This window comes from Pyrgilauda ruficollis, unplaced genomic scaffold (genome assembly GCF_017590135.1).
Source record: "Pyrgilauda ruficollis isolate IOZ18807 unplaced genomic scaffold, ASM1759013v1 scaffold250, whole genome shotgun sequence".
In the NCBI taxonomy this organism is placed as follows: Eukaryota; Metazoa; Chordata; class Aves; order Passeriformes; family Passeridae; genus Pyrgilauda; species Pyrgilauda ruficollis.
Genome location: NW_024523823.1, coordinates 260,216 through 283,388, shown reverse-complemented (window position 1 = coordinate 283,388; position 23,173 = coordinate 260,216). Strand labels below are relative to the sequence as shown.

General features: G+C 60.7%; 3 protein-coding genes across 3 annotated transcripts; 1 reads left to right on the top strand and 2 right to left on the bottom strand.

Moving 5' to 3' along the window:
- The first annotated feature begins 3,099 nt into the window (after positions 1-3,099).
- Positions 3,100-7,099, top strand: CCDC42 (coiled-coil domain containing 42). Its single transcript, XM_041470938.1, has 7 exons — positions 3,100-3,164; positions 3,429-3,534; positions 3,649-3,753; positions 4,396-4,593; positions 5,325-5,546; positions 6,054-6,212; positions 7,031-7,099. Exons 1-7 carry the CDS (start codon positions 3,100-3,102, stop codon positions 7,097-7,099), a joined length of 924 nt encoding a protein of 307 aa, XP_041326872.1.
- Positions 7,100-8,440: 1,341 nt separating this feature from the next.
- On the bottom strand, positions 8,441-16,227 carry LOC121355489 (bMERB domain-containing protein 1-like). The gene is made up of 7 exons (XM_041470951.1): positions 16,152-16,227; positions 11,657-11,777; positions 11,123-11,196; positions 9,562-9,676; positions 9,372-9,445; positions 8,637-8,790; positions 8,441-8,491 (listed from the first exon to the last, which is right to left on the bottom strand). Exons 1-6 carry the CDS (start codon positions 16,225-16,227, stop codon positions 8,672-8,674), a joined length of 579 nt encoding a protein of 192 aa, XP_041326885.1. The 3' UTR covers positions 8,441-8,491; positions 8,637-8,671.
- A 4,647-nt stretch (positions 16,228-20,874) lies between these two features.
- On the bottom strand, positions 20,875-22,990 carry MFSD6L (major facilitator superfamily domain containing 6 like). Its single transcript, XM_041470939.1, has one exon. The coding sequence runs from the start codon at positions 22,988-22,990 to the stop codon at positions 20,999-21,001; it is 1,992 nt and encodes a 663-aa protein (XP_041326873.1). The 3' UTR covers positions 20,875-20,998.
- Between the last annotated feature and the right edge of the window lie 183 nt (positions 22,991-23,173).

Genomic DNA, 23,173 nt, shown 5'->3' with positions numbered 1-23,173 from the left:
TGGGATTGGTGGGAGCCCCACAGGTGCTGTGTCCATAACACACAAACCAAGCCGGGCACAGACTTGGAATAATTTTTTTTTTTTTTCTTCCATGTGTTTAAAGCACACAATGAGCTAATTCCTGGAGAAGAGAGAGGATGAAAGGGGTAAGAACAGCCCAGCCTTTCTCCTCAGCTGGTGTCCAGCTATGGACAGCAAAGTGACTCTGCCATTTCCTCCTGGGGGGTGATTCCCACCCCTTCCCAATTGTCCCTTTTTCAGGGGTGCAGGCAGAGGCACCTCAGGGCCTGAATCTTGTGCCAGGAAATCCAGCTTTGCTCTCTTGCCTGAGCCTGGGCTGGGAGTGGGTCTGTAGGGAAGGGGCTTGGAAGGAATTTGGAGGGATCTTGGAGGGATCTCAGAGGAATCCTGGAAGGATCCCGGCAGGTCCTGGCAGGAGCTGGTGTCAGGCACGGAGCCCCCGGGCTCTGGAGGGCTCAGCTGCCGTTCCCAGCTCGGGGTCCCTCTGCTGTCCTGGCGGATCCCGGCCCAGCTTTGGGATTCTGGAGGTGGCAGAGCCACCCTGGAATGTGCCTGGAGCTGACATCAGCTTTGCCCTGCATTAGAACAATCAGCACCTGGGGTTTGATGGGGCTGAGCGCTGACACTTGCCTGCCTTGTGCTGCTTTTCCATGTCTAATCCAGCCCTGCTGTGACAGCCACGGTGCCCAGGCTGCTCCTGCCAGCAGCCCTTCCTTTCATTAACCTTCCTGCACCACTGATCACATATTTATTGTCCAGGGCCTGGGGCTGGGGCTTTGCCCTGGAATTAAGCTGCTTTCCGTCTGGTCAGCCCTCGGTGAGTTCCACATCCCGTGGGAGCTGCTCTGAAGCTGTTTCTGGGCTGCAGGGCTGTGCTTTAATGCTCTCAGGGCTGATCCCAAGTGACAACTGCTGCAGGACGCTCCCTGCCTGGGGACAGCACTCCTGCCCCTTCCGGCCCCAATTAAGGTGCCGCTGGAATTCCCAGGGAAAGGCTGGGCTCTTTGTGTGCCCCCCTGGAGCAGGGCCGGCTGCACTTCCTTCAGTGGGGCTTTAATGACCATTTCAGTGTCTTCTGCCCCTTTTCCTCCCTGGGAGAAGCTGTGCAGGCTGTCAGAGCAGGGGCTGCAGTGGGGCAGAATTCCCAGGCTCTCACTCCATTCCAAGGGCAGGAGAGCAGCCAGGAGTGGTGACTTTGTGGGGTCTCACTCCATTCCAAGGGCAGGAAAAGCAGCCAGGAGTGGTGACTTTGTGGGTGCCACTCACATTTATAGGGAATCTTGCACAGAAACAAGGAGAGGTGTGGAAAGAAGACCCTGGTGTTTGACAGAAGGGTTGATCACCTGGAAATGCTGGCTGTGGTGTGTATTTTGAGGGGACGAAGAGGAAAGTAATTTTATTTCACATTTTATTGTGCGATGAAATGTGTCCAGGAGCAGCAGGCAGGCTCTGCTTTGGTGTTCAGGGTGGTTGAGGGAGATGTGATTTAAAACAAGTGGGTGTCCTGGTTTAGGACAAATTAGGGGAAATCTCCAAAAGGGAGCCCCCTAAAAAGAAAACCTCCAACCACCCCTCCCCCAATACCGGGTTCGGGAAGGAATTCCTCGGAGGAGCACAGTGGAAAACAAAACCTATTTATTAACAAATAACAAAAGAACACTCCCCAACACAAGAAAAGAAAAGAAAACCAGGCAGTGCTGTGGAGGGCGCTGAGCTTCTCTCGCAGACTCCGGGGGGTCCTGGACGTCCCAGGTCAGGTCCGGAGCCGGTCCAGTATCTTCGGGGGAGGGTAAGAAAGAGAGAACGAAAGAAAAAAAAAAAAAAAACAGCGTAGAAAGCAGAAAGCGGCAAAAAAACAGAAAGTTTTGTAAAGTCAGCAAATCTGCCTCTTTAGATATTTTTATGCTAGATATTTTATCTATTTTATGCATTGTCTATAAAGCTATATCATATATAATCTATTGAATATTATTATATATTCAAATAAACCTACATTTTTTACTATATTTTAGCATTAGAATTTATTATATCAATACTATAGAATTTATTTTGGGGGATGTTGAAAATGCAGTTTGGGAGGTTTTTATATTCTCACTGTTGCAAGGCTTGTGTTGGTTGTTCATTAAACAGGGACCATGCCCAGGAGGTGCTGTGAAGGACCAGGAACTCATCCTGCTGGGAGGAGGAGCAGCAGGGACAGGCAGAAAAGGGGGTTTTGTAGCCAAAACTGCTCCCTGCAGTTGCCAAAAGGGCTGGAGCACCACAAAGCCTCTGTTCCAGCTGCTGCAGCCCTGTGCCCTGCTCCGGGCTCAGCCGGGGGAGGCCAAGGCTGGCAGGGAGCAGGAGAGGTGAAATCCCTGGGAAGCAGCAATTCCCCCATCCCAGGGCTCCCCCAGCTGACCCACTCCTTCCTTTTGGGTGGGCCTCGGTCACGGGCCCTCTTTTGAGGGAGAAATTAAATCAGTTAAAAACCAATCAGCTGGTTCTTGGCACATGGGCCAGCTCAGCCTGACCCAGGAGGGAGCCCCGGGCAGAGCAGCGCTCAGCCCTCCCTGGGGCTGGGCCCCCTTGGGCTCCAGCTGGGCTTTGGGAAGGGGTCTGGGGCTCGGGGACAGGGGGACAGGGCTGCCAGGGACCCTGCCAAACCCCCAGGGCAGCGCAGGGCACGGGGGTCAAATCTGGGCACAGCAAGAAGCAGAGAAGATGAATGAAGAACAGAAGGGAATGAAAAAATTTCAGGTGCTGGATGCAGTGGGCAGTCCCCCTGATGCCAGGGGGTTCACAGGGCTGTCACAGTGCTGGGAGGAGCCCCTGGAGCTGTCACAGTGCTGGGAGGAACCCTTGGAGCTGTGACAATGGGTGGAGGAACCCCTGGAGCTGTGACAATGGGTGGAGGAGCCCCTGGAGCTGTCACAGTGCCCGGAGCAGCACCGGAGCTCCACAATGGTTGGAGGAGCCTCAGTGCCTCTCTCTGTGACTGAGTAGCCACAGGGCTTGTCCCGGTGCTCGGGGGTGGCCTCGGGGCTGGTGCAGGGCACAGCAGCCCCCAGGCCAGCAGCAGGACGTGCGGTGGCAGCGATGGCCCACGAGGACGTGAGCTATTACCGGGGGCAGTACAAGGACCGGCTCCTGCACCTGCTCAGGTCAGGGGCTCTTCCAGCCTCCCCCCGTGCCTCCGTTTGTCCTTCCCTGCCGCGGCAAGCTCCATCCCTTCCCCGCTCCTGTCCCTCCCCGTCACCCCTGGAGCTGTGCTGGGGTCCCTGCAGGGGAGGGCCGGGGGGCCACACTGCCAGGGGTGTCCCAGGTGGGGCTGGGTGCTGCCCACACGCTGCCAGGGGTCCCAGGTGGGGCTGGGTGCTGCCCACACGCTGCCAGGATGCCGTGTGAGCTGGGGAAACGCGCGGCAGGGAGCTGTGGGCGGCAGAGGAGGACTCCACGCACTCGTTCATCTGCGTGCTGAAGAAGATGAAGGAAGTGCGGCTGATGGAGAAAGTTGTGGAGGAGACAGAAGAGGTGAGGGGCTGGGAGGGGGCTGGGAGGGGGTTGGGGGTCTCTGGAGGGTGGCAGGAGCAGGCAGGGGTGGCTCTGGCTGTGGCAGCCGTGTCACCCTCGCTCCGGGGCTGCCAGGCCTTCACGGACAGGATGGAGAGCCTTGCTGAGCAGTGGAGGGACCTGCACGCCAGGAGGGCCCAGCTGAAAGCCCACGTGGTGACATCTGGGGCGACTGTGAAGGTACACCTGGCACACCTGGCAGTCCTGGAACACCTGATACACCTGGAACACCTGGTACTCCTGATACCCCTGGCACCCCTGGCACACCTGGAACACCTGGCACACTTGGAACACCTGAACACCAGGCACACCTGGCACACCTGGAACACTTCATACACCTAGCACATCTCATACACCTGGCACACCTGGCACACCTGATACCCCTGGAACCCCTGGCACACCTGGTACTCCTGGCACACCTGGCACATCTCATACCCCTGGTACTCCTGGCACACCTGATACCCCCGGCACACCTGACACCCCTGGTACTCCTGGCACACCTGGTACCCCGGCACACCTGGCACACTGCCCCTGCTCACAAGCTCCTCTCCCCTGGGACCAGCCCTGGCTCAGCCCTCCCGGCCAAGGCCTCCCCTGAGGCCGGAGCTGTGAGCAGCAGGGATTTGTGCCCTGGATGGGACAGGGCACAGCCCCAGCCCAGGGCTGCCCAGGGCAAAGGGACAGTGCAGGGGGGTGGCCCCGGGACAGGGAAGGGGGTGGCCCCACCGTGCTGGGCTCTCCTGGCAGTGCCCTGAGTGACCCAGCTCTGCCTTCCCGTGCCTCCCTCCCCCTCTGGCTGCGTGGGTGCAAAAACCTACCCAGGAGAATGAAAGGCTGCGAAGCCAAGCTCTGAAGAAAGCCAAAGAAGAGAAAGAGGAGAATTCCAAAAAGGAGAGTGAGCTTTTGAGGGCTAGGAGGGAACTGGAAGCCCTGAGGAAACAGCACCAGATACTCTCCAAAAAATTGCTGAAGTACTCCCTGTTCAAGAAGTACCTGGATGAGGTGGTGGAGAATTCACAGGTGAGCCTTGGGCATGGCTCAGGGAGGGTCTGAGCCCAGGGATGAGGCAAGGCCAGGGAATTCAACACTTGAGCAAACCCAGGGACTCTGGGTGGGCTGGGAAGGGCTCCCTGGCAACCAAGGTGGGCCACGGGGAGCAGGGCCAGGAGAGGAGAACCAGAGCAGATGAAGGATTGAGAAAACTGAGCAAAAACCATGAGAAAGGGGAAAGCTCAGCGCTGAGGGGAACAGGGCCCCCTCGGTGTCACTGTTCCAGGCCATACTGATGGTTTGGGGCAGGTGAAGAGTGCCCAGGCTGGGACCCAGGCAGTTGTGAGGAAGCTGTGTCCCCTCTCCAGAATGCTGGGACATCCCTCCATGCAGCTCCAGCAGCTCCTCTCCATCCCCTGAGCTCCTGCTGCCTGCCAGGGCCTGAGCACACGGAGCATTGTGTTTCATGCCAGCACGGCTCCCCTGGGCACAGCTGTGACCCCTCCCCAGTGCCACTGCCGGTCCCGGGCCTGGCACTGTGCGTGTCACGTGCTGTCCCCACACTCAGGGGACGTGGCATTGCTCAGGGACCAGCAGGACCATGGAGAAGGGAAAACCTTCCAGGGGCAGCCTTGGCCCTGCTCAGAGCAGGGACCCAGGAGGGACAGGGTGTCACTGACCCCAGGGGTGACATGGTAGGGTGTCACTGACCACAGGGGGGACAAGGCAGGGTGTCACTGAGCCCAGGACCTGTGCTGCAGTTCCATGACATCGATGACATCATCACCTACTACAAGGCCCTGCTGAGGACACGCAAGGACCTGCTGCAGTCCCAGTGGTGGCACCGGCAGCTGATGGAGCAGGGCAAGGGCCTGCAGCAGCAGATCAGGGCAGAGAAGGAGGCTGAGATGCTGCAGTGCAGGAATGAGCTGGTGCAGCTCAAAGAGTCGCTCGAGCAGGCTCAAAGTGACATCCGGCACTGGGTAAGGAGCTGAGGGGTGGCCAGGGGGGCTCTCCGAGGCCTGGGGGGCCAGGACTGTCTCCTCCTGCAGCCAGGGGCTGGTGGCAGGGCCCAGCAGCAGTTTGTGGTGGGAGGAGATGCCCCATCCCATCCCATCCCTGTGCGGATGGAGGAGCGAGAGCCCGGGTGTGGGGCAGGTTTGTCACCAGGAAGGGCTGGAAGCAGCAGGACTGGGGGTGACAGTGGCAGTGCTGCGGGGGAGCTGTCCCAGCACAGGGCTGGCAGGGTGGGCATGCCAGGGCAGGCACTGCAGCACAACTGGGCTGGAACCTGGGCTGCTCCCAGCACAGCGGGCTGGACTGGACCGGACCAGACCAGCCCAGCCCATCCAAGCCCAGCCCAGCCCGGCCCATCCAAACCCAGCCCAGCCCAGCCCGGCCCGGCGTGTCCTTCCCAGCCTGGCGAGGCTGAGCTCCGGCCGGGCTCCGGGGCTGAAGCAGCTGTGGCGGGCCGTGGCCCGTGTCCCCAGGAGGATCGCTGGGCACAGGTGCAGGACAGGGCTGCCAGGAAGGCGGTGGAGCTGAGGTCCCTCACCATGGCCATCCACAGCCTGTTCCAGGCCGCCAGCGCGCGGCTGCAGCCGCAGGGCAGGGTGGCAGCTGGGGACAGCCACAGGCAGCTGGACATGGTAACGCGGGCACAGCCCCCCTCTCGGGGGCAGGAAGGGCCCCCCAAGGCCAGGGGGAGCCCCCAGACCCAGCACCCCCTCCCTTCTTCCCTGGGGTCCCTGCAGGGCAATGGGGGGGACACCAGGCAAACCTGGCCCGCCCCAGGCGAGCAGGGTGGGGCCAGGCACGGACAGGGGGTGCAGGGAGATGGGGGTGCAGGGCTGCAAGGGTTTGGGGGTGCAGGAGATGGGGATGAAGGGTTCCAAGGTGCAGGGATGTGGGGATGCAGCGTTTTGGGGATGCAGGCATGCAGGGACAGGGAGTGCAAGGATGTGGAGATGCGGGGATGAAGGGGTGCAAGGGTTTGGGATGCAGGGATGTGGGGATACAGGGATATGGGGATGCAGAGTTTCGGGATGCAGGGTTTTGTGGTGCAGGGTTTTGGGGTGCAGGGATATGGAGATGCAGGGTTTTGGGATACAGGGGTGCAGGATATGGTGATGCAGGGTTTTGGGGTGCAGGGTTTCGGGATGCAGGGTTTTGGGGTGCAGGGATATGGAGTGCAGGGATCCAGATCCAGCCCTGGCCAGGGTTTGGTTCCGTTCCCACAGTGTTTTGGGGTGCAGGGATATGAGGATGCAGGGTTTTGGGATGCAGGGATGCAGATCCAGCCCTGGCCAGGGTTTGGTTCCTTTCCCCCACAGAGGCACACCCTGCTGCTGCACGTGCTTTCCTGTCCCGTCACTTGGCTTGGGGACATGTGCCCTCCAGGAGGGACAGGCTCCCTGTGCCTCCTGCTCCCATTCCTGCCTGACCCCCTCTCCCTGTGCCACCCCAGATCCGGCAGTTTATCCACGACCTCCAGGACTTCACGGAGGACATGAAGGAGCGTGGCCGAGCTCTGTGAGAGCTTGCCCTGCCCGCGAGGCAGCAGCAGGGACAGGAGAGGCCAGAGAACCCTGCAGATATTGCAGACTGAAAAAAATAGCAAATATTTTAAAGCATCTCCTCATTTCCTGCTGGTCTTCCCTGCTCTTCTGTGAGCCCAAATGCTCAGAAGCAGAAGAGAGAAAAGCAGGAGGGAGCGAGCCCTGCGTGGCTCTCAGGGGTCCCTGAGCTCTCACAGACACTGCCGGTGCCACCAGGAGCTGCTGCCTGCTCTGGACCATCAGCTCCTGACTCATCCCAGAGCGTGCTGGGCCTTTGTGCCCCTGCATCTCATCCCAGCCGTGACATTTCCAAAGGGACAGGGTCATCCACACCCTCCTGAGAGGTGACTCAGCTGTCCCCACCCATGGCCACCCTGACACCCATGTGGGTGCCACCCTCTCAGGTGGCACGAGCTCATGGGACAGGAGCAGCTCTGCCCTGCCCTGTAAGGGATGGCTGGGGACACGGCTGTCCCCTGTCCTGTGAGGGATGGTTGGGGACACAGCTGTCCCCAGGGGCCAGTGAGGACACTGAGGGACCGAAAGTGAGGTGTGGGTCAGAGCCAGAAATGGAGGGCTGGAGTCCTGCTGCAGCAGCAGGAGCTGCTCTGGGCGTTCCAGGGAGCTGCTCTGGGCGTTCCAGGAGCTGCTCTGGGCATTCCAGGAGCTGCTCTGGGTGTTCCAGGGAGCTCCCAAGGCCAGCCCAACTTCTTGGGGTCAGCTTTCTGCTCCTCTTTGCCCACCCTGCTGTGTCACAGCTGAGCCATCTCCTGAGATGGCCCCAGGAGGGACAACACCTGCGGAGCTTCCAGCAGACGTTTATTGGGTTGAGGTGGATGCACGTGGAGCTGTGTCCCTCCTGTGGGCTGGGCTCCTCTCCCAGCCCTCCCAGCAGTTCTGTGTGCCCGGGGAGCAGCCTGAGGGTCACAGTGGGGACACACAGACACCCTGCCCATCCTCCTGCTGGCACCAGCACTGCCTCCAGCCCAGGCTGCTTCCAGAGGGGCGAGTTTGGAATCCAGGGCTCTCCTGGCCTCTGGCTCCCCCTCAGCCCCATCAAACTTGGGCTGGGTCACTGTCCCAGTAAGGCCCTGGGAGGGCAGGACAGAGAGGAGCCTTTGGTGTGTGTGGAACAAAGCAAATCCCTGGGGACTGAGCAGAGCAGCCCTGGAGGGTCTCTGGAGCGGCCCAGGACGGGATCAGCTCCAGGATGAGATCGGCTCCAGGATAGGAAGGATCAGCTCCAGGATGGGATCAGCTCCAGGATGGGATCAGCTCCAGGATGGGATCAACTCCAGGATGGGATCAGCTCCAGGATGGAATCGGCTCCAGGATGGGATTGGCTCCACGGAATTCAGATCAGCTCTGTCCTGAAGGGTGGGAGCATGCTGGGCAACCCCTGCTCCCAAAATCATCCCTGTGGGGCTCTCCAGGAAGAACCAACCAGCTCCAGGGAAGGGCCAGCACCAAGGAAGCCCCTCCTGCCCGTCCCAGGTGCCCAGGACGTGCCCCTACCACGGCCGTGTCCTGTGCCAGGCGCTGGCAGTGCCCTACATGATGGAGCAGGTGAAGCCACAGCACTCCCTGAGCAGGGTCAGGCCCGTCTTGGTCACGTAGGGAGCCGAGGTTTGCTGTCCCCTCGATGTCATCTTCTTCTCTCGGGCAGGAGCTGCAGGAACAGGAACCCAGCTCTGCCTGGGGACAGGGCACAGCCGGGATGCTGCTCACAGCTGCCCTGGGGCTCTGCTGGCCCCGAGGAGCCGCAGCTCCTGGGGACACTGCCCTGGGTGTCACAGCTCCTGGTGCCACTGCCCTGGGTGTCACAGCTCCCACACCCCGGGGACACTGCCCTGGGGCTCTGGGGTGTCCCAGGGCTGGAGGTGCCTCCCACCACCCTGGGGAGGTGACAGAGACAAGGCAGGGGTGGCTGTCGTCAGAGGACTGGTGTCCTTCCTGCATCCCCCCGAGGTGTGAGCCAGTGGTCAAGGGGAGATGCAGGCTGGCAGCTCTAAGGGAGCCCCCCCAGCCCCGTTCTCATCAGCCATGCTGGGAAATGCCAGGAGGAAACGGGTCCCTAAGGTTTGCTCCAGTTCCAGGTGCTCCACATTGTGACCCCAAGCAGCAGTGCCCCCCGTTCCCCTTCCCCACCTTCCCCCAGCCCCAGGCAGGGAAATCGTGGAGGCAGAGTGCCTGGGAAAGGGGACAAGGCCAGGGAGGTTCAGTGCAAGCAATGAACACGTCAGCACCCACTGGCTCTCTGGAGGTAGCTTTTGGAGAGCTTGCTCTGCAGGAACTCGGCCATCTCCTTGTCTTCTTCCCTTTCCCTGTGACAAAGAACTCGGTCACTGCTCGGGAAAGGAGCAGCGGGGCTCCCAGGAGCTCTGGGAAGGCAGGACACAGCTCAGAGGATGGATTGCACTGTCCCCAGCACGAGCAATACCTGAGCCTCTCAAACTCCACGTCATCCACCAGGAAATCCCTCGTTTCCACCAGCTTGTGGATCTGCTGCACCAGCTCCTCTTCCCTCTGCTTCTCCTCGTTGGATTTCTGGTTCTCTGCAGCACAGGAGCACAGTCACAGCCACAGGGAGCATATTCCACACCCTACAGGAGCCACCCCCCTGCCAAGGCCAGTCCTGCTCTGCTCGGCTCCGAGCTTGGGGGCAAAGCCAGCCCACAGGGAGCAGCTGGATCCAGGCTCGGGCTGCAAAACGAGCAGGAATGTCATCGAGCCACCCTGGCAGGAGGTGACAGCTCTGCTGGGGCTCTGCTGGGGCTCTCCCACCGCCTGAACTAGTGCAGAGTCACCTGGGCGCTGTCTGGGCAGCCCAAACCCGCCTGTGGGGACAGGGCCACCCCAAGGGCATCAGGCTGTGCCCAAGCACCGCTAATTGGGGTTCATTAACACCGCTAACTGGGGTTCATTAACACCGGCTACTCGCGGTTCATTAACCACCATGAGGAAGAACCTGCCAGGGTTAAGGTCCCACGGGACAAACGCTGCTCCTTCCTGCTGCTGGCAGAGCCCATCACGGCCACATCTGAATCACGAGAGGCACCTTGGTGACATCTGAATGATGAGAGGCACCTTGGTGACATCTGAATCACGAAAGGCACCTTGACTGGGGACGTTCTGAGCCCCAGCCCTGGCTGGGCTCTGAGCAACACTGACGTGTTCCTGTCTTTATCCAAAGCCGAGGCTGCCGTGGCTGCCTCACCAGAGCAGGGATGTGCAGGCTTTTTCCAGCACAGACTGCTCTGAGTCAACTTATGAAGACAAAAAGAGCAGGATTTCTGCTCTCAGCTGAGCCTGGGAGTGCTGAAAAGGCAAGAAATGAAAGCCCAAAGCAGATGAATTAAAGCCAGGCTCATTTCTGCAGTAGCAGAAAAAAACAATTTGTCTCTGCTCTGAGCCGTGGTTTAGGGAAAGTCTTGGTTTATGGACTGGAAGGAGTTGGGATTAAAAACACCCATCTGGAGCAAGGAGCTCCTGTTTCCATGGCAGGATGCTCCCCTCCCCCCTGAGCCCCATCCTGATGCTGAGCCAGGTTTATTGAAGGGACCAGCACTGCCAGGGATCAGCACTGCCAAAGCAGCACCTGAATACTGAGCAGCACCTGGGCTCTGCCTGCGTGCTGAAGGCTGCCAGGCACAGCCAGCACGGTGCCACTGTGGCACCTGGCAGGGCCACCCTGGCCTCTGGCTGTCCCTGGGCACAGCACAGAGGAGGTGCCTGGGGACACAGCTGGGCACAGCTGGGCCCTGCCTGCACCCATCTCCCCTGCCACACCTGCCCTGGGCTGGAGAGCCCAGCACTGCCAGGGATCCCAGCACTGCCAGGGACCAGCATTGCCAGGGATCCCAGCACCCTGGTGATCCCAGAACTGTCAGAGATCCCAACACTGTCAGGGAACCCAGCACCCTGAAGATCCCAGCAGCACCTTCAGGGATCCCAGCACCCTTGGGATCCCAGCACCCTCAGGAGCATCCCCAGAGCCTCACCTGGCAGGGCCAGGAGTTTCTGGAGCTCTGTTTTCAGCCGGCTGATTTCCTTGCACAGCTGGATGTCGTCCATCCTGCGGAGACACAAATGGAACCTCTGGGGGGAAAACTGGGAGAGGAAAGGTTCAAACCCCCAGAGCAACACCCAGCCAGTGCCTGTGGTGGGGATCCCAGAGTTCCCTGCCCTCCCGTGGGAAATGCCAGCCCACTTCAACCCCGAGCTTTGTTGGACACTGGTTGTTGGCAGAGAGAAAGCTTCATCACCTTAATGATAGCAAAACCTTATCAAAACCTGGCCCATCCACCAGGCAAGAGCTGCTGTGCTTCTCCTGGTCCCAGAAAATAATCCCCAAAGAGAAAAACCCAAAACGAAGTGGAAGCTGCTGCCATAGAAAAAGATCTTTTTTTATGTGACACAGAGGAACAGACACACAGCACAGAGGGACAGACAGACACATGTGACACAGAGGGACAGACACTCACATGTGACACAGGGGACAGACACACAGCGCAGAAGGACAGACAGACACTCACATGTAGCGCAGCTCCGACTCCCGGCGCACCAGGATCTCCCGGATGCGCTCGATCCTGAAGAGCTCTCCCTCGATGTCATCCATGGTGGCGGTGGAGTCGGCCATGGACACGATCTCGTCCTCTGGAACAGGAGCAGGAGCCGCCTGAGGCAGCGGGAGGGCAGCAGGGCCCTCGGGGCAGCCTTGGCGACAGCAGCAGCCCTTCCCTGCTCCCGGCTCCGTGCCGGGACAGAGCCCCACACTCCCAGGGGTCTCCCCTCCCCGAGCAGCAGGAGCCCGAGGGAGCTGCAAACTGCTGCAGGGGAGGACAGGAGTGTCCCTTTCCTTTTCCAGAGGCACAGAAACCCCCAGCATGTCCAGCACAGAGAGCTGAGCCTGCCCAGCACCCTCCTGCTGCAGGAGCAGGAGCAAAGCCTGGGCACACAAAGCTCAGAGCTCAGGAGCCAGGGGGTGAATCCCTCCTGCTGCTCCCCCTCCATCACACGCTGAGTGAACACCCCCATCCTTCCCAGCCCCCGGTGAGCTCCTCACCCTCTGCAGTGCTGAGGATCTCATCCACCCCACATGGGGAAACTGAGGCAGGAAAGGGGGGGGTCAGCTGCCCAGGGTGAGAGGCAAAATGTGGGATAAAGGGTCTGTAATTTATGTTTTAGAAGGATGGACATCATGGAAGCTCATCCACCTCCTGCTGCTCTGACCAGCAGCTCTGCCTCCCCCGTGTGACTCACACTCCAATCCCACTCGTTTGCTCCTGCCTGTCCCATGGATTTCCTCTGGATGCTGTGTGGAGCCCGCAGTGACTCCCAGCCAGGCTTAGGGGAACAGCTGAGGGTTTGCTCCAGGCCAGCTCCCAGCTTGGGCTGGCTCTCAGACAAGACACTGAGCCTGCCACCAGTGCCAGGCAGCAGCACCTTCATCACATCCCAGGCAGCCCACATTCCCGGGATGTGCTGGGGACTGGGGGCAGAGCCAGGCTGTGGGAGAACATCCCAAACCCTTCCAAATGCTCCTGCAGGGGCTGGGTCTGCTCCTCTGAACCTTCACAGGACGCATCTCCCCTCTGAGGTTTTGCTTTCCTGCAGCCCTGGGATTGCCCCGTGCAGGAAGAGGGGAAGGCACAGGAAGCACAGCTGCTCCAGGAGCAGGAATTCCCGGGCAGGGATGCTGGGAGATGTCAGGGAGTGTGGGCTGGGCATTCCAAGCAGCAGCCAGGCCAGTGCCGAGGGCTAAGGGCAGGAAGAGACAAACTCCAGGGCACAGCACCAAACACTCTGCACTCTCTGTCCCCTCAAAAAACACTGCTCAGGAAATCGTTCCCAGAGTGGGACATATTTCCAAGACTTCCATCAGGGAAGGTTTATTGTGGAAATCCCATGGTTTGGATCCGTGTGGGTGCTTTGGGGAAGAGATTTCTGCTGTTTCTGGCTTGGAAAGTGATGAGGGCTCTCGGGGGTTGTGTCCCTCCCCCAGGCAGGAAGGCCAGGCTCAGCTGATGCCAGGGCTGGCTCCTGGTTCCCTGCTCAGGCTCGGGGCAGGGGGAGGCTCTGCACGGCCCCTCCCTCCTTCCTGAGGTTGCCAAGGGACCGGCTGTGCCTGCTACAGCATCACGATGCGGTTGCTAAGGGACCAGAGTGCCGTTGCTAGGGGACCAGGATGCTGAGGCCCTTCACCCCGAGCATTCTGGGGCTCTGCTACCCCAAAGCTCCTCTGGATTGGGATATTTTGCTGCAGCTGCACCCAGCTGAGCAGCTGGGGATGGCCCCCGGGGCCCGCGGCAGATGCTGCCAGATGTGCAGGGACCAGCACAGCTGGAGGGGCAGGTGGCACAGCTGGCAGGTGGCACAGCTGGCAGGTGCCTGTGGGCAGCCGCTGTCACCAAAATCTGCGCTGCTGTGTCCCCTCTGTGCCAAGGCTGGTCGCTGTCCCGATGTGCCAATAAACACAGGGACACAAACCCGGGGCTTCCTGCAGCCTCCGTGCCCAGGGACAGCCCGACCTGCCCGGGGCACGGGGCAGGGCTGGGGACGGTCCCTCCTGGCCGAGGGAACAACCCGGAGTGTTCTGATCCCTGCTGGAACAATCACTGCGCTGAGGTTCCCCGGCAGGGATTTCCCGGAGGGAGCGCCAGGGCTGGAGCAGCTGCCAGCATCCCAGAATGACAAAGGCACGACATTCCAGGTGGGAGAGGATTGGAATCCCCGCCCGTGCAGGCAAAGGGAGGAGGGGGCAGCGCTGGGACGGGAGGAGGGGGTGACAATGCTGGGACGGGAGGAGGGGGCAGCCCTGGGAGGGGAGCAGCAGGCAGGGCTGAGCTGCTTTCCCCCGCCTGCAGCAGGAGGCTGGGTTGTAATTCCAGCCCCTGGGCAGAGCCCACGCGGGCAGGAGAGCTCCTGGCTCGGCTCTGGGCTGGTTCCCACCGGGCGTGGCTGGCACCACGCTGCCCTCACACGCTGCTCCCAAGTCACCTTTCTGTTGGACACTGACCAGGTCAGGAGTGTCCTGTGACATGGGGACAGTGGGAAAGTCACAGCCCAGCCCAGCCAGGGCTGCAGGGCTCAGCTGGAGCGTGGCAGCCCTTCGCTGAGCCTCCTGGTGCTGTACTCAGTTCCTGGCACTCTGCAGCCCTCGGGAATTCCAAGGAACTGCTCCCCAAGCAGGCGGTGCTGGACAAGAAGCTCTGACAGGACCTTCGTGTCCCTGGAGATGCTGAATTCAGGGCAGAAGCAGAGGGAGGGCAGTGCCAGGAGAGAACTCCTGGAAAGTTAACCCACAAACCCTGGGAGGGAGCACGTGGAGAAGGAGACACCCAGGGCAGGGTGTTCACTAAAGCTGGGAGCAAGCCCACAACCCAAATCTCCCTTTGGGGACAGGCAGGGATGGCCCCATGCGTGGCCACACTGCCCAGGGTTCCCTTTGCTCCCACAGCTCTCCCAGAGCAGTGCAGCCATACACAGAGCCCCCCCACAGAAAACCCCCAGTGACTGAGCCAAAGGGATCCTGCCTGGCACCATTTCAGCCTGGCAAACCAAGGACAGAAATTTGGAGCTGCTCTGATCATCCCAGCTGGCCCAGGCAGGGGTGTAAGAGCCAGAGACTTCCATTCCAGATGATTTGGGGACAACATTTGGACAGCCAGCAGCCAGCTGAGATGAGTCACCACAGCCAACAGTGCAGGGTGAGCTTCAAGCAATTTTCTTCAGGATTAAAGTTGGGAAATCGACTGACAGCCCCTGTGGAGGGGTCAGAGCCCTTTATGGGGGCACCATCCCGAGAAGCCTCAACTCAGCCCTGTGTTCTCCTCTGCTCCTGCCAGCAGCAGGGCCAGGGGACATTCAGCCTGAGCTCCAGCAGGACGAGAGGCTCCAGGAGCTCAGTGCTGCACAGGCTTGGGCTGAGCTTTCCTGGTGGGGAGCAAGCAGAGCAGCACCCGAACAGCAGGCAGGGATTGCTGCCACGTTCTTACCTGTCCCAAGGTTCTCACCCAGCCCCAGGAGCTGGGAGCTCACAGAACTGCACTGAACCAGCAAAATCACAGCCACCACAGCCCTGCTCACAGGCACCCACGGGGGATGTCCAGCTCATACCCAGCACCCTGAGTCCAGTCCCTGGCCCACCCCGGTGTCACTCAGCTCTGGAGCAGAGGACGGGGTGGTGAAGGTGCTCAGAGCCCCAGGGAGGTGTAGGGGAGGATACACGCTGCCAGAAAACGCACAAAGGGAAAGGACAAAAACTTCCCACAGCTCACCCAGGAACTGAGCAGTTTCCCGGGCACCACACAATTCCCAAGCAGTACCCAGCAGGACGCTGGAGTTGGCTGATTCCTCCTCCCCTGCCTCTCCAGCTGCCTGTCCGTGCCCGCTGTGCGCAAGGGGCTGAGGGGGAGCAGAGAGGGACAGGGAAGGGGAGGGGTGGCAGAGCAGAGGGATTGCAGGCACCTCCCTCCGCCCAGCCCGGCCCAGCGCTGCGACCCTTCCTCCCAGGCCAAGGTCGAGGGCTCTGCTCAAGGCAATTCCCCCGCTCTCCTCACCGCGGTCCTGCTGGGGAACCGGTCTGACAGGGGCAAAGGCGGTGGAGGACAGGAAAGCCCCCCTGTGCCCCGCTCACAGCCGTGCCCAGGGCCGCGCACGGCAGCGCCGTGTCCGGCAGGGCAGCAGCAGCGAGGTGTGACCGAGCTCCGCCGGTGTGTCCCTCCAGACACCCCCCTGCCGCCATCCTTCCTCCCGCCCGGCCCCTTCTCCCCGTCCTTACTGTCCCTCAGCCACTCCTTCCATCCATCCATCCATCCATCCATCCATCCATCCATCCATCCATCCATCCATCCTCCATCCCCCCCACTCCCGATGGCCGCTCCGGGGACCTCGGCTGTGCTCCGTTTGGAGGATGAAGCCGCCGGCTCCCCTCCAGCTCCCGGGGCTCGGGTGCCCGGATTGTCCCGGAGCCCCGGGGCGGGGGAAGTTGGGCTCGGGCGGTGCCGGTGCCGGTGCCGCCGCGCTCACCTGGCCCCGCGCCGGCCGGCGGCCAGCGGGTGGATTCCATGGATCCGTAGCGGGGAGAAGCGCGGCTGCCCTCCATCCGCAGCCCAGCGCGCCGTGCTCCGCCGGGGCGGGGGCTCCGCCGCTTCCTCCGCTCCCTCCGCGCTGCTCTCTCCGCTCCGCCGGGGCGGGGGCTCTCACTGATCCCCCCGCTCCGCTCCCGCCGCTCCCTCCCCTCCGAGCCCCCCGCCTGCAGACCCCGGCCCCTGCAGCTTCACCCGGGCCATGCCCCGGCGCTCGTCCCGGCCCCTTTCGGGCAGTTTCACCCCCAAACGCGCAGCATCGGCACCGACCGAGCGGGGCCGGGCACTGAAGGCGCCCAGGCTCCGGGGGACACGGGGCACAGCACCCAACAGCCCCTCAAAACCCGCTGAGCCAGGGCAGCTGTGCTTTCTGGCACAAGAAACTTTTCCCCACGGAAAAACCCAACAGTGAGAGTCTGAGCCACGCTCCAAGGGCTGAAGTCCAGCAGCCCCCCCAGCAGGACCCTGGCGCTCCCTCCTCGCTCTGCCAGGACAGCAATGCCCAGTGGCACTGCCCTGGAGGCTGGGCCCAGCACACGGCCGGGGAAGGGGGGCTGGGGCGCAAACCCTCCTCTCACCGGGGTTTGTGCTCCCAGAGCACCCGCCTGAGGATTCACGGCTGTGCAGGGACACACCTCAACACCCCCTGCCCCAGAACACCCTGAGGGGACACATGAGGGTCCTCTGCTGCGACACTTCTCGGCCAGGACGTCTCTGTAGGTGACGCTGGTGTCCCCATGCACAGGTCCAAGGGCTCAGGGACACTTTGGGAAGTGCCACTGGCTGGAGAGCAGGGACACGGTGACACAGGGAGGGTCTGGGGGATCGGCCCCTGCCCAGAACCAGTCCCTGGCTCTGCTCGCAGCAGCCCCAGCTCCCGCCAGTGAAACACAAACCTGAGCAAAATCCTGGAATTCTCACCTCCAACAGCCAGGGGACCTCCCGGCTTTTGACCCAGCCAAAGGATTTGAAGCAGAACACACGCCAGAGAGATGGTGCTTCATTCTTTGGGGATCACTGTGGAATATAAACACAAGGAGGCAAAAATTAAGAGTCTCTGTCTGAAAACGGGGGGAAAGGATGTGGGAGCTGCTGCTCTGGGATGGAAATGAAGCAGCAGCACCTCTGAAAATGCAGGAGCACTCTCCCAGGAGCAGCACGAAGCCAGGAGGCCGTGGAGGTGGGCTGTGAGCTGGAAGGGTGACCCCGGACAACCAGGGAGCCCCAGCATTGCAGGGAATCGCTCAGGAATGCCCCGGGGTTGTAAGGAACTGCCGGCTCCCAGCCTGGTTTGGGTGTGCGGGGAAGGAGAGCCATGAAGCCTCTCAGCTGATGAAATGATGAGCACCCCAGCCCTGGAGCCAGCGGGGCTGCAGTGACTCACCTTGTTTTGGTCGCTCCGAAGCGCAGAGAAAATGAACCTGCAAATATTTTAATCAGTTCTTCAGGCAAGCACTCTCCAGGATGAGTTTAGCTGCGAGCAGCCAGATCTGCTGGGGGCTGAACTTGAGTTTGATGCATTTCCTAGGCTCACTTTATCAGGAGTAAATCAGACAGCCCAGCGCCACCCACAGCCAGGATAAAATTCACACACCGTTGGAGCTGCTGGGTTGGATGGAATCCTCCAGGATAAATCATCCGTGCAGAGGGAAGTGCAAATCAGGGACAGGAGCAGCCTCGCCCAGGTCCTGGAATTCTGAGGAGTTTCAGTGGGACCTTCCCCTGCCCCTCCTTAGGGAGAGGAACTCGTGCTGTGGACGGGCAGGATTTAAGGGGATGCCCAAAGCTCAATGTCAGTGTGATAATCTTGCACAATAAAGGGTTTTTTTTTTTTAAGATTATCAATCCATTAAACACATTCGGTGCAGATTCAGGGGAGTCACCCCTCTGCACAGCTCCAGGATGGACAGGCTCCTGTCACTGCAAGGCTTCTCCCAGTGAATCTGGACTCCAGCAGCTGCTGCTGTGCTGAGGCGGATGAAAAGGGCACGGCTCACCCAGGTAATCGGTTTCTAACGAGGGCAGCGCTGGCAGCTGAAGCAGCAGCTGCATTTCAAAGCGTTCCAGCTCTTTCTGAGCCGCTCACAAAGGCTCAGGATGTGCTGCGTGCGGGGATGAGCCTGACTGCAGGCAGATCCCCCATTAACACGCTTTGTTCCTCAGGTATTACACGATAATAAGACCGGCAGAAATTCTTGACATCAAAATTGCTCCACTCGTGTTTGAATTCCCGGGAGAAGATAACATCTTAATAAAAAGTTCCAGCTATTCTTGGCACGGGGACAGTTCTATCTATAGAGCCATTCCAGCAGAGCATTGTGCTGGCACAGAGGCTCGCCGCCAGAAGAGAGGGAGCTAATTGCCCTGAAAGCATCTGATGTACAGATAATGCGGGATGGATGCATGCAGAAAGAGGAATGATCGCCCGGGAGTCCTTTCCTTGTCTGCAGCGCTTCCTGCCGAGCCCACAACGCGGCAGGGTGACACACTGCCAGGCCATTTGCATACGCCACACTAAATATGCATCTCCATAAATATTCTGCTTTCTGCAGCTGCCTGTCTCGGGACCTGTGAGCCACTCGGGCAGATGTGACTGAAATCCATCCCTGTGCACAGGAAGGATGCGGTTCCCTGACCAGGGAGTACCTGATAACTGACAGCAGCCTTTGCTGTGGCTGAGGGACTCCAAGGCTCATTTAAACCCCGTTTAAGATCTTTTGGTGACACCAGACCACCGATTTTCCACTGAGAAGCAGAAATTACTATTTCAGAGGGGCTGAAATCTGTGCCTTGGGGGTGAAGGCAGAGCAGGTGAGGAGGTTTAACCCAGGAACGGGTTAAAAGAGGAAGGCTGGAAACCAGTGACTTCCAGCTGGGAATAACCTGGGATAACTCAGTGTGAAGGAGATCCTCTGGCACGGACCGAGTGCTGCTCTCTGCTCGTGCACCTGTGCCCAGGGGTTGCTTTGGGGGTTCCCTGGTAAGTGAGGGACAGAAATGAATTCCCCTTCTGTCTCTGGGGTGGTGGCTGTCACTGCCTGGCTGACCCTGCTCAGGATCCAGGGCAGGTATTCCATCCCGCCCTCCGGAAATCCCCAGCCCGCACAAGTGCCAGCTGTCGGGCGGCCAGGCTGCTTCCTGCCACCTGGAACGCCGGGCACACCTCAAAGCAGCGCCAGGAAGTGCCCGGCAGGGCTGGGCCAGCCGCGGGCTCGGAGCACACCCGGGGGGTTCTCCCAGCAGATTCCGAGCAGGAGCCCACGGAAATCACAAAGCACGACACAGCGGGTGGTCTGCGGATAAACCTTCTCTTACAAATGAACCAGGGTTTTATTCACATCCCTTAAAAAGTGCAGAGTTCACAGCCACCCTGGAAGGGTTCTGTGTGCTGTCAGCGTGTCAATAATTTCCATTTGGTAGTGTCACAGCCCAGGTCACAACTGTCACTCAGCCTCAGCAGCAGCCCTGGCAGCAACAATCCAGGTTTGGTTTTTGACTAAAAACTCAGCTATATTCATTTAGCCAATGTACACCTGAAATAGCCTTTGCATCTCCATAAATATTCTGCTTTCTGCAGCTGCCTGTCTCGGGACCTGTGAGCCACTCGGGCAGATGTGACTGAAATCCATCCCTGTGCACAGGAAGGATGCGGTTCCCTGACCAGGGAGTACCTGATAACTGACAGCAGCCTTTGCTGTGGCTGAGGGACTCCAAGGCTCATTTAAACCCCGTTTAAGATCTTTTGGTGACACCGATTTTCCACTGAGAAGCAGAACTTACCTCCTGGAGAGGGGCTGAAATCTGTGCCTTGGAGGTGAAGGCAGAGCAGGTGAGGAGGTTTAACCCAGGAACGGGTTAAAAGAGGAAGGCTGGAAACCAGTGACTTCCAGCTGGGAATAACCTGGGATAACTCAGTGTGAAGGAGATCCTCTGGCACGGACCGAGTGCTGCTCTCTGCTCGTGCACCTGTGCCCAGGGGTTGCTTTGGGGGTTCCTTGGTTAGTGAGGGACAGAAATGAATTCCCCTTCTGTCTCTGGGGTGGTGGCTGTCCCTGCCTGGCTGACCCTGCTCAGGATCCAGGGCAGGTATTCCATCCCGCCCTCCGGAAATCCCCAGCCCGCACAAGTGCCAGCTGTCGGGCGGCCAGGCTGCTTCCTGCCACCTGGAACGCCGGGCACACCTCAAAGCAGCGCCAGGAAGTGCCCGGCAGGGCTGGGCCAGCCGCGGGCTCGGAGCACACCCGGGGGGTTCTCCCAGCAGATTCCGAGCAGGAGCCCACGGAAATCACAAAGCACGACACAGCGGGTGGTCTGCGGATAAACCTTCTCTTACAAATGAACCAGGGTTTTATTCACATCCCTTAAAAAGTGCAGAGTTCACAGCCACCCTGGAAGGGTTCTGTGTGCTGTCAGCGTGTCAATAATTTCCATTTGGTAGTGTCACAGCCCAGGTCACAACTGTCACTCAGCCTCAGCAGCAGCCCTGGCAGCAACAATCCAAGTTTGGTTTTTGACTAAAAACTCAGCTATATTCATTTAGCCAATGTACACCTGAAATAGCCTTTGGAGATTTTGGAAGCAAAATCATCAAGTTAAAAAGGAAAAATTACAAAAATGTAGAATGCTATAAAGCAAGAAAATAAGATTTATAGGGTTTTTTAAAAAAAAAATTAAAATCTCTCATGTCAGATATAGCCTCTATATATTTAGCAGTTTCGAACTGATGGTGATTTCTGGATATTATCATTACACCAGGTTCCCACTCCACCCCACAGATTTACGTACAGACTACTTGATCCCATGCTGCCGTATCCAATTCCTGTTAAAGCCCTCATCCTTCATAGCCTTTACCAGCCAGTCCTTCTCGTTCTCCTCCTCTGAGTCACTCATTTCACTGGAATCAGCAGCCAGGAGCCGGGAATAATTAATTTTTCTCTGCCGGGGCAATCTGGATTGGACAATTAGGAAGAGGAGGACCCAGAGCCCGAGCCCCACGCAGCTGGCCCGGAGCAGCACGGGCAGCCCGAGGCGCTGCACCACGAAGCCGCTGCCGAGGCTGCCCAGGCCGGCCCCGGCCGCGCTCAGCGCCCGCAGCAGGGCGAGCAGGGCGCGCTCCGAGCCCGCCGGGGCCACGTCCGCCACCGTCCCCTCCAGCCGCCAGCGCAGCGCCCCGCTGCCGAGGCCGGACAGCGCCTGCACGGGCAGCGCTGCCCACGGCGCCCGGAGCAGGGAATAGCTCAGGAGCTGCGCTGCCAGCGCGCCCAGGCTCAGCACCTCCAGCCCGCCGCCCGGCAGCGCCCGCAGCAGCCGCGCCCCGAGCGGGTGAAGGGCCAGCTCTGCCAGCGGCCCCAGCGACACCCAGAGCCCCAGGAGGAGCTCGCTGCTGCCCTGGTCCTGCAGCTGCCACAGGAGGAAGGTGTGGCTGGCAGAGCTGGCAGCGGCCACGAGGAACAGGGTGCCCGCCAAGAGCAGCGCCCGGCCGTGCCCCCGCAGCACGGACAGCGCTTTGGCCAGCCCGGCAGCGCGGGCGCTTTGCCTGGCAGCGTGGCCTGGAAAGAAGACGCTGACCATCAGGGAGAGCATCACCAGGACAGCGTAGGCGTAGAAGTGCACGGCGAGGCGGGGGACGGAGCCGCCGAGGGAGCAATCCAGCCGATCCACCAGCACGGACACGCCGCACGCTCCGGCGGCCGCGCCCGCGGAGCCCCACAGCCACAGCTGCCGGTACCTGTCCGTGGCGTCCACAAAGTCCAGGTACTCGTAGACACTCTCATCCATGCTCCATTCCAGGGAAGTGGCCAACAGCTCCCAAAGCACCACAGCGCCCAGGACCATGAGAAAAACCTGGTACTCTGTGTGCTGGGAGATGCTCTGCACTGCCTCCAAGCTGACATCTCGAGAGTCCGAAAGGTTTTCAGACACGTGGGCTTCTCCAACAGCGGGAAGAGCTGTTTTAAACAAAGCTGGCTCATTACTCTCAGTAGCATTTAGGCTTTCCTCAGCATATTCAGCAAGATAGGTGGTGGGAGCAGAGCCTGGTGTTTCCTCCTGGAGCCCAGGGAAGGGAGCGCCGTAGGATGCCGGCCGTTCTGGTTCCGGAGTCGGCTGATCAATGCCTTTCACTGTCCAGCCAGAGGGACCATCCAAGGAGCCTTTTCCCTTTGGATCACCTTCCCCAGTCCCTCTGCCGCGTTCCTGAAGCTCACCTGCCGTGCCCAACACGCCCTGGGAGGTTGAGCTGCCCAGAGCGGGCTTCCTGCTCGCTGCCCACACGTCAGCAGCCGCTGTCCCCGCAGTCCCCGCTGCCCCTGGCACGGCTCTGGTGTGCGGCAGAGCACTCGGCTTTAGCGCTGTGTCACTGCTCCTGCCGGGGCTGGGCACCGGGCTGGGCACTGCGGCGGGCACCGGGCTGGGCAGAGCGGAGGGCAGCACGGAGGGCAGGGAGCCGGGCAGGCCGAGCTGCAGGCTGCGGTCACAGCCCGTGTTCCCCGCGTCCCCCGCGGGCGGGATGAGGGTGAGCGCCAGGCTGGCCCCGGCCGAGCCCAGCACCGAGCCCGGCAGCAGCAGGCTCCGGGCGCGGCCCCGCGGGCAGCACAGCGGCACGGCGAGCGCCGCCAGCAGCCGGGCCCCGGCCGCGACCCCCACCAGCGGCGCGGGCAGCCCGAGCAGCCGCAGGTAGAGGGGCACGAAGGGCTCGGAGCAGCCCCGGGCCGCGCCCTGCAGCAGCCGGAACAGCGCGGCCAGCGCCAGGGCCCGGCCCACGTCCCAGCGCTCGCTCATGGCCCCGCCGCATGTCCTCACCCGCCGCTCTCCCCGCCGGCCCCGCTCCGGGCGGGGCGGAGCGGCCGCACCTGCGGCACCGGGGCGGCCCCGGCCCGGCCGCTGCCCCGCCCCGGCACCGGCGGGGAGCAGCGCCGTCTGCGGACCGGGCGCGCCCCCCCCCGTTTTCCCCCCCCCGCCGCT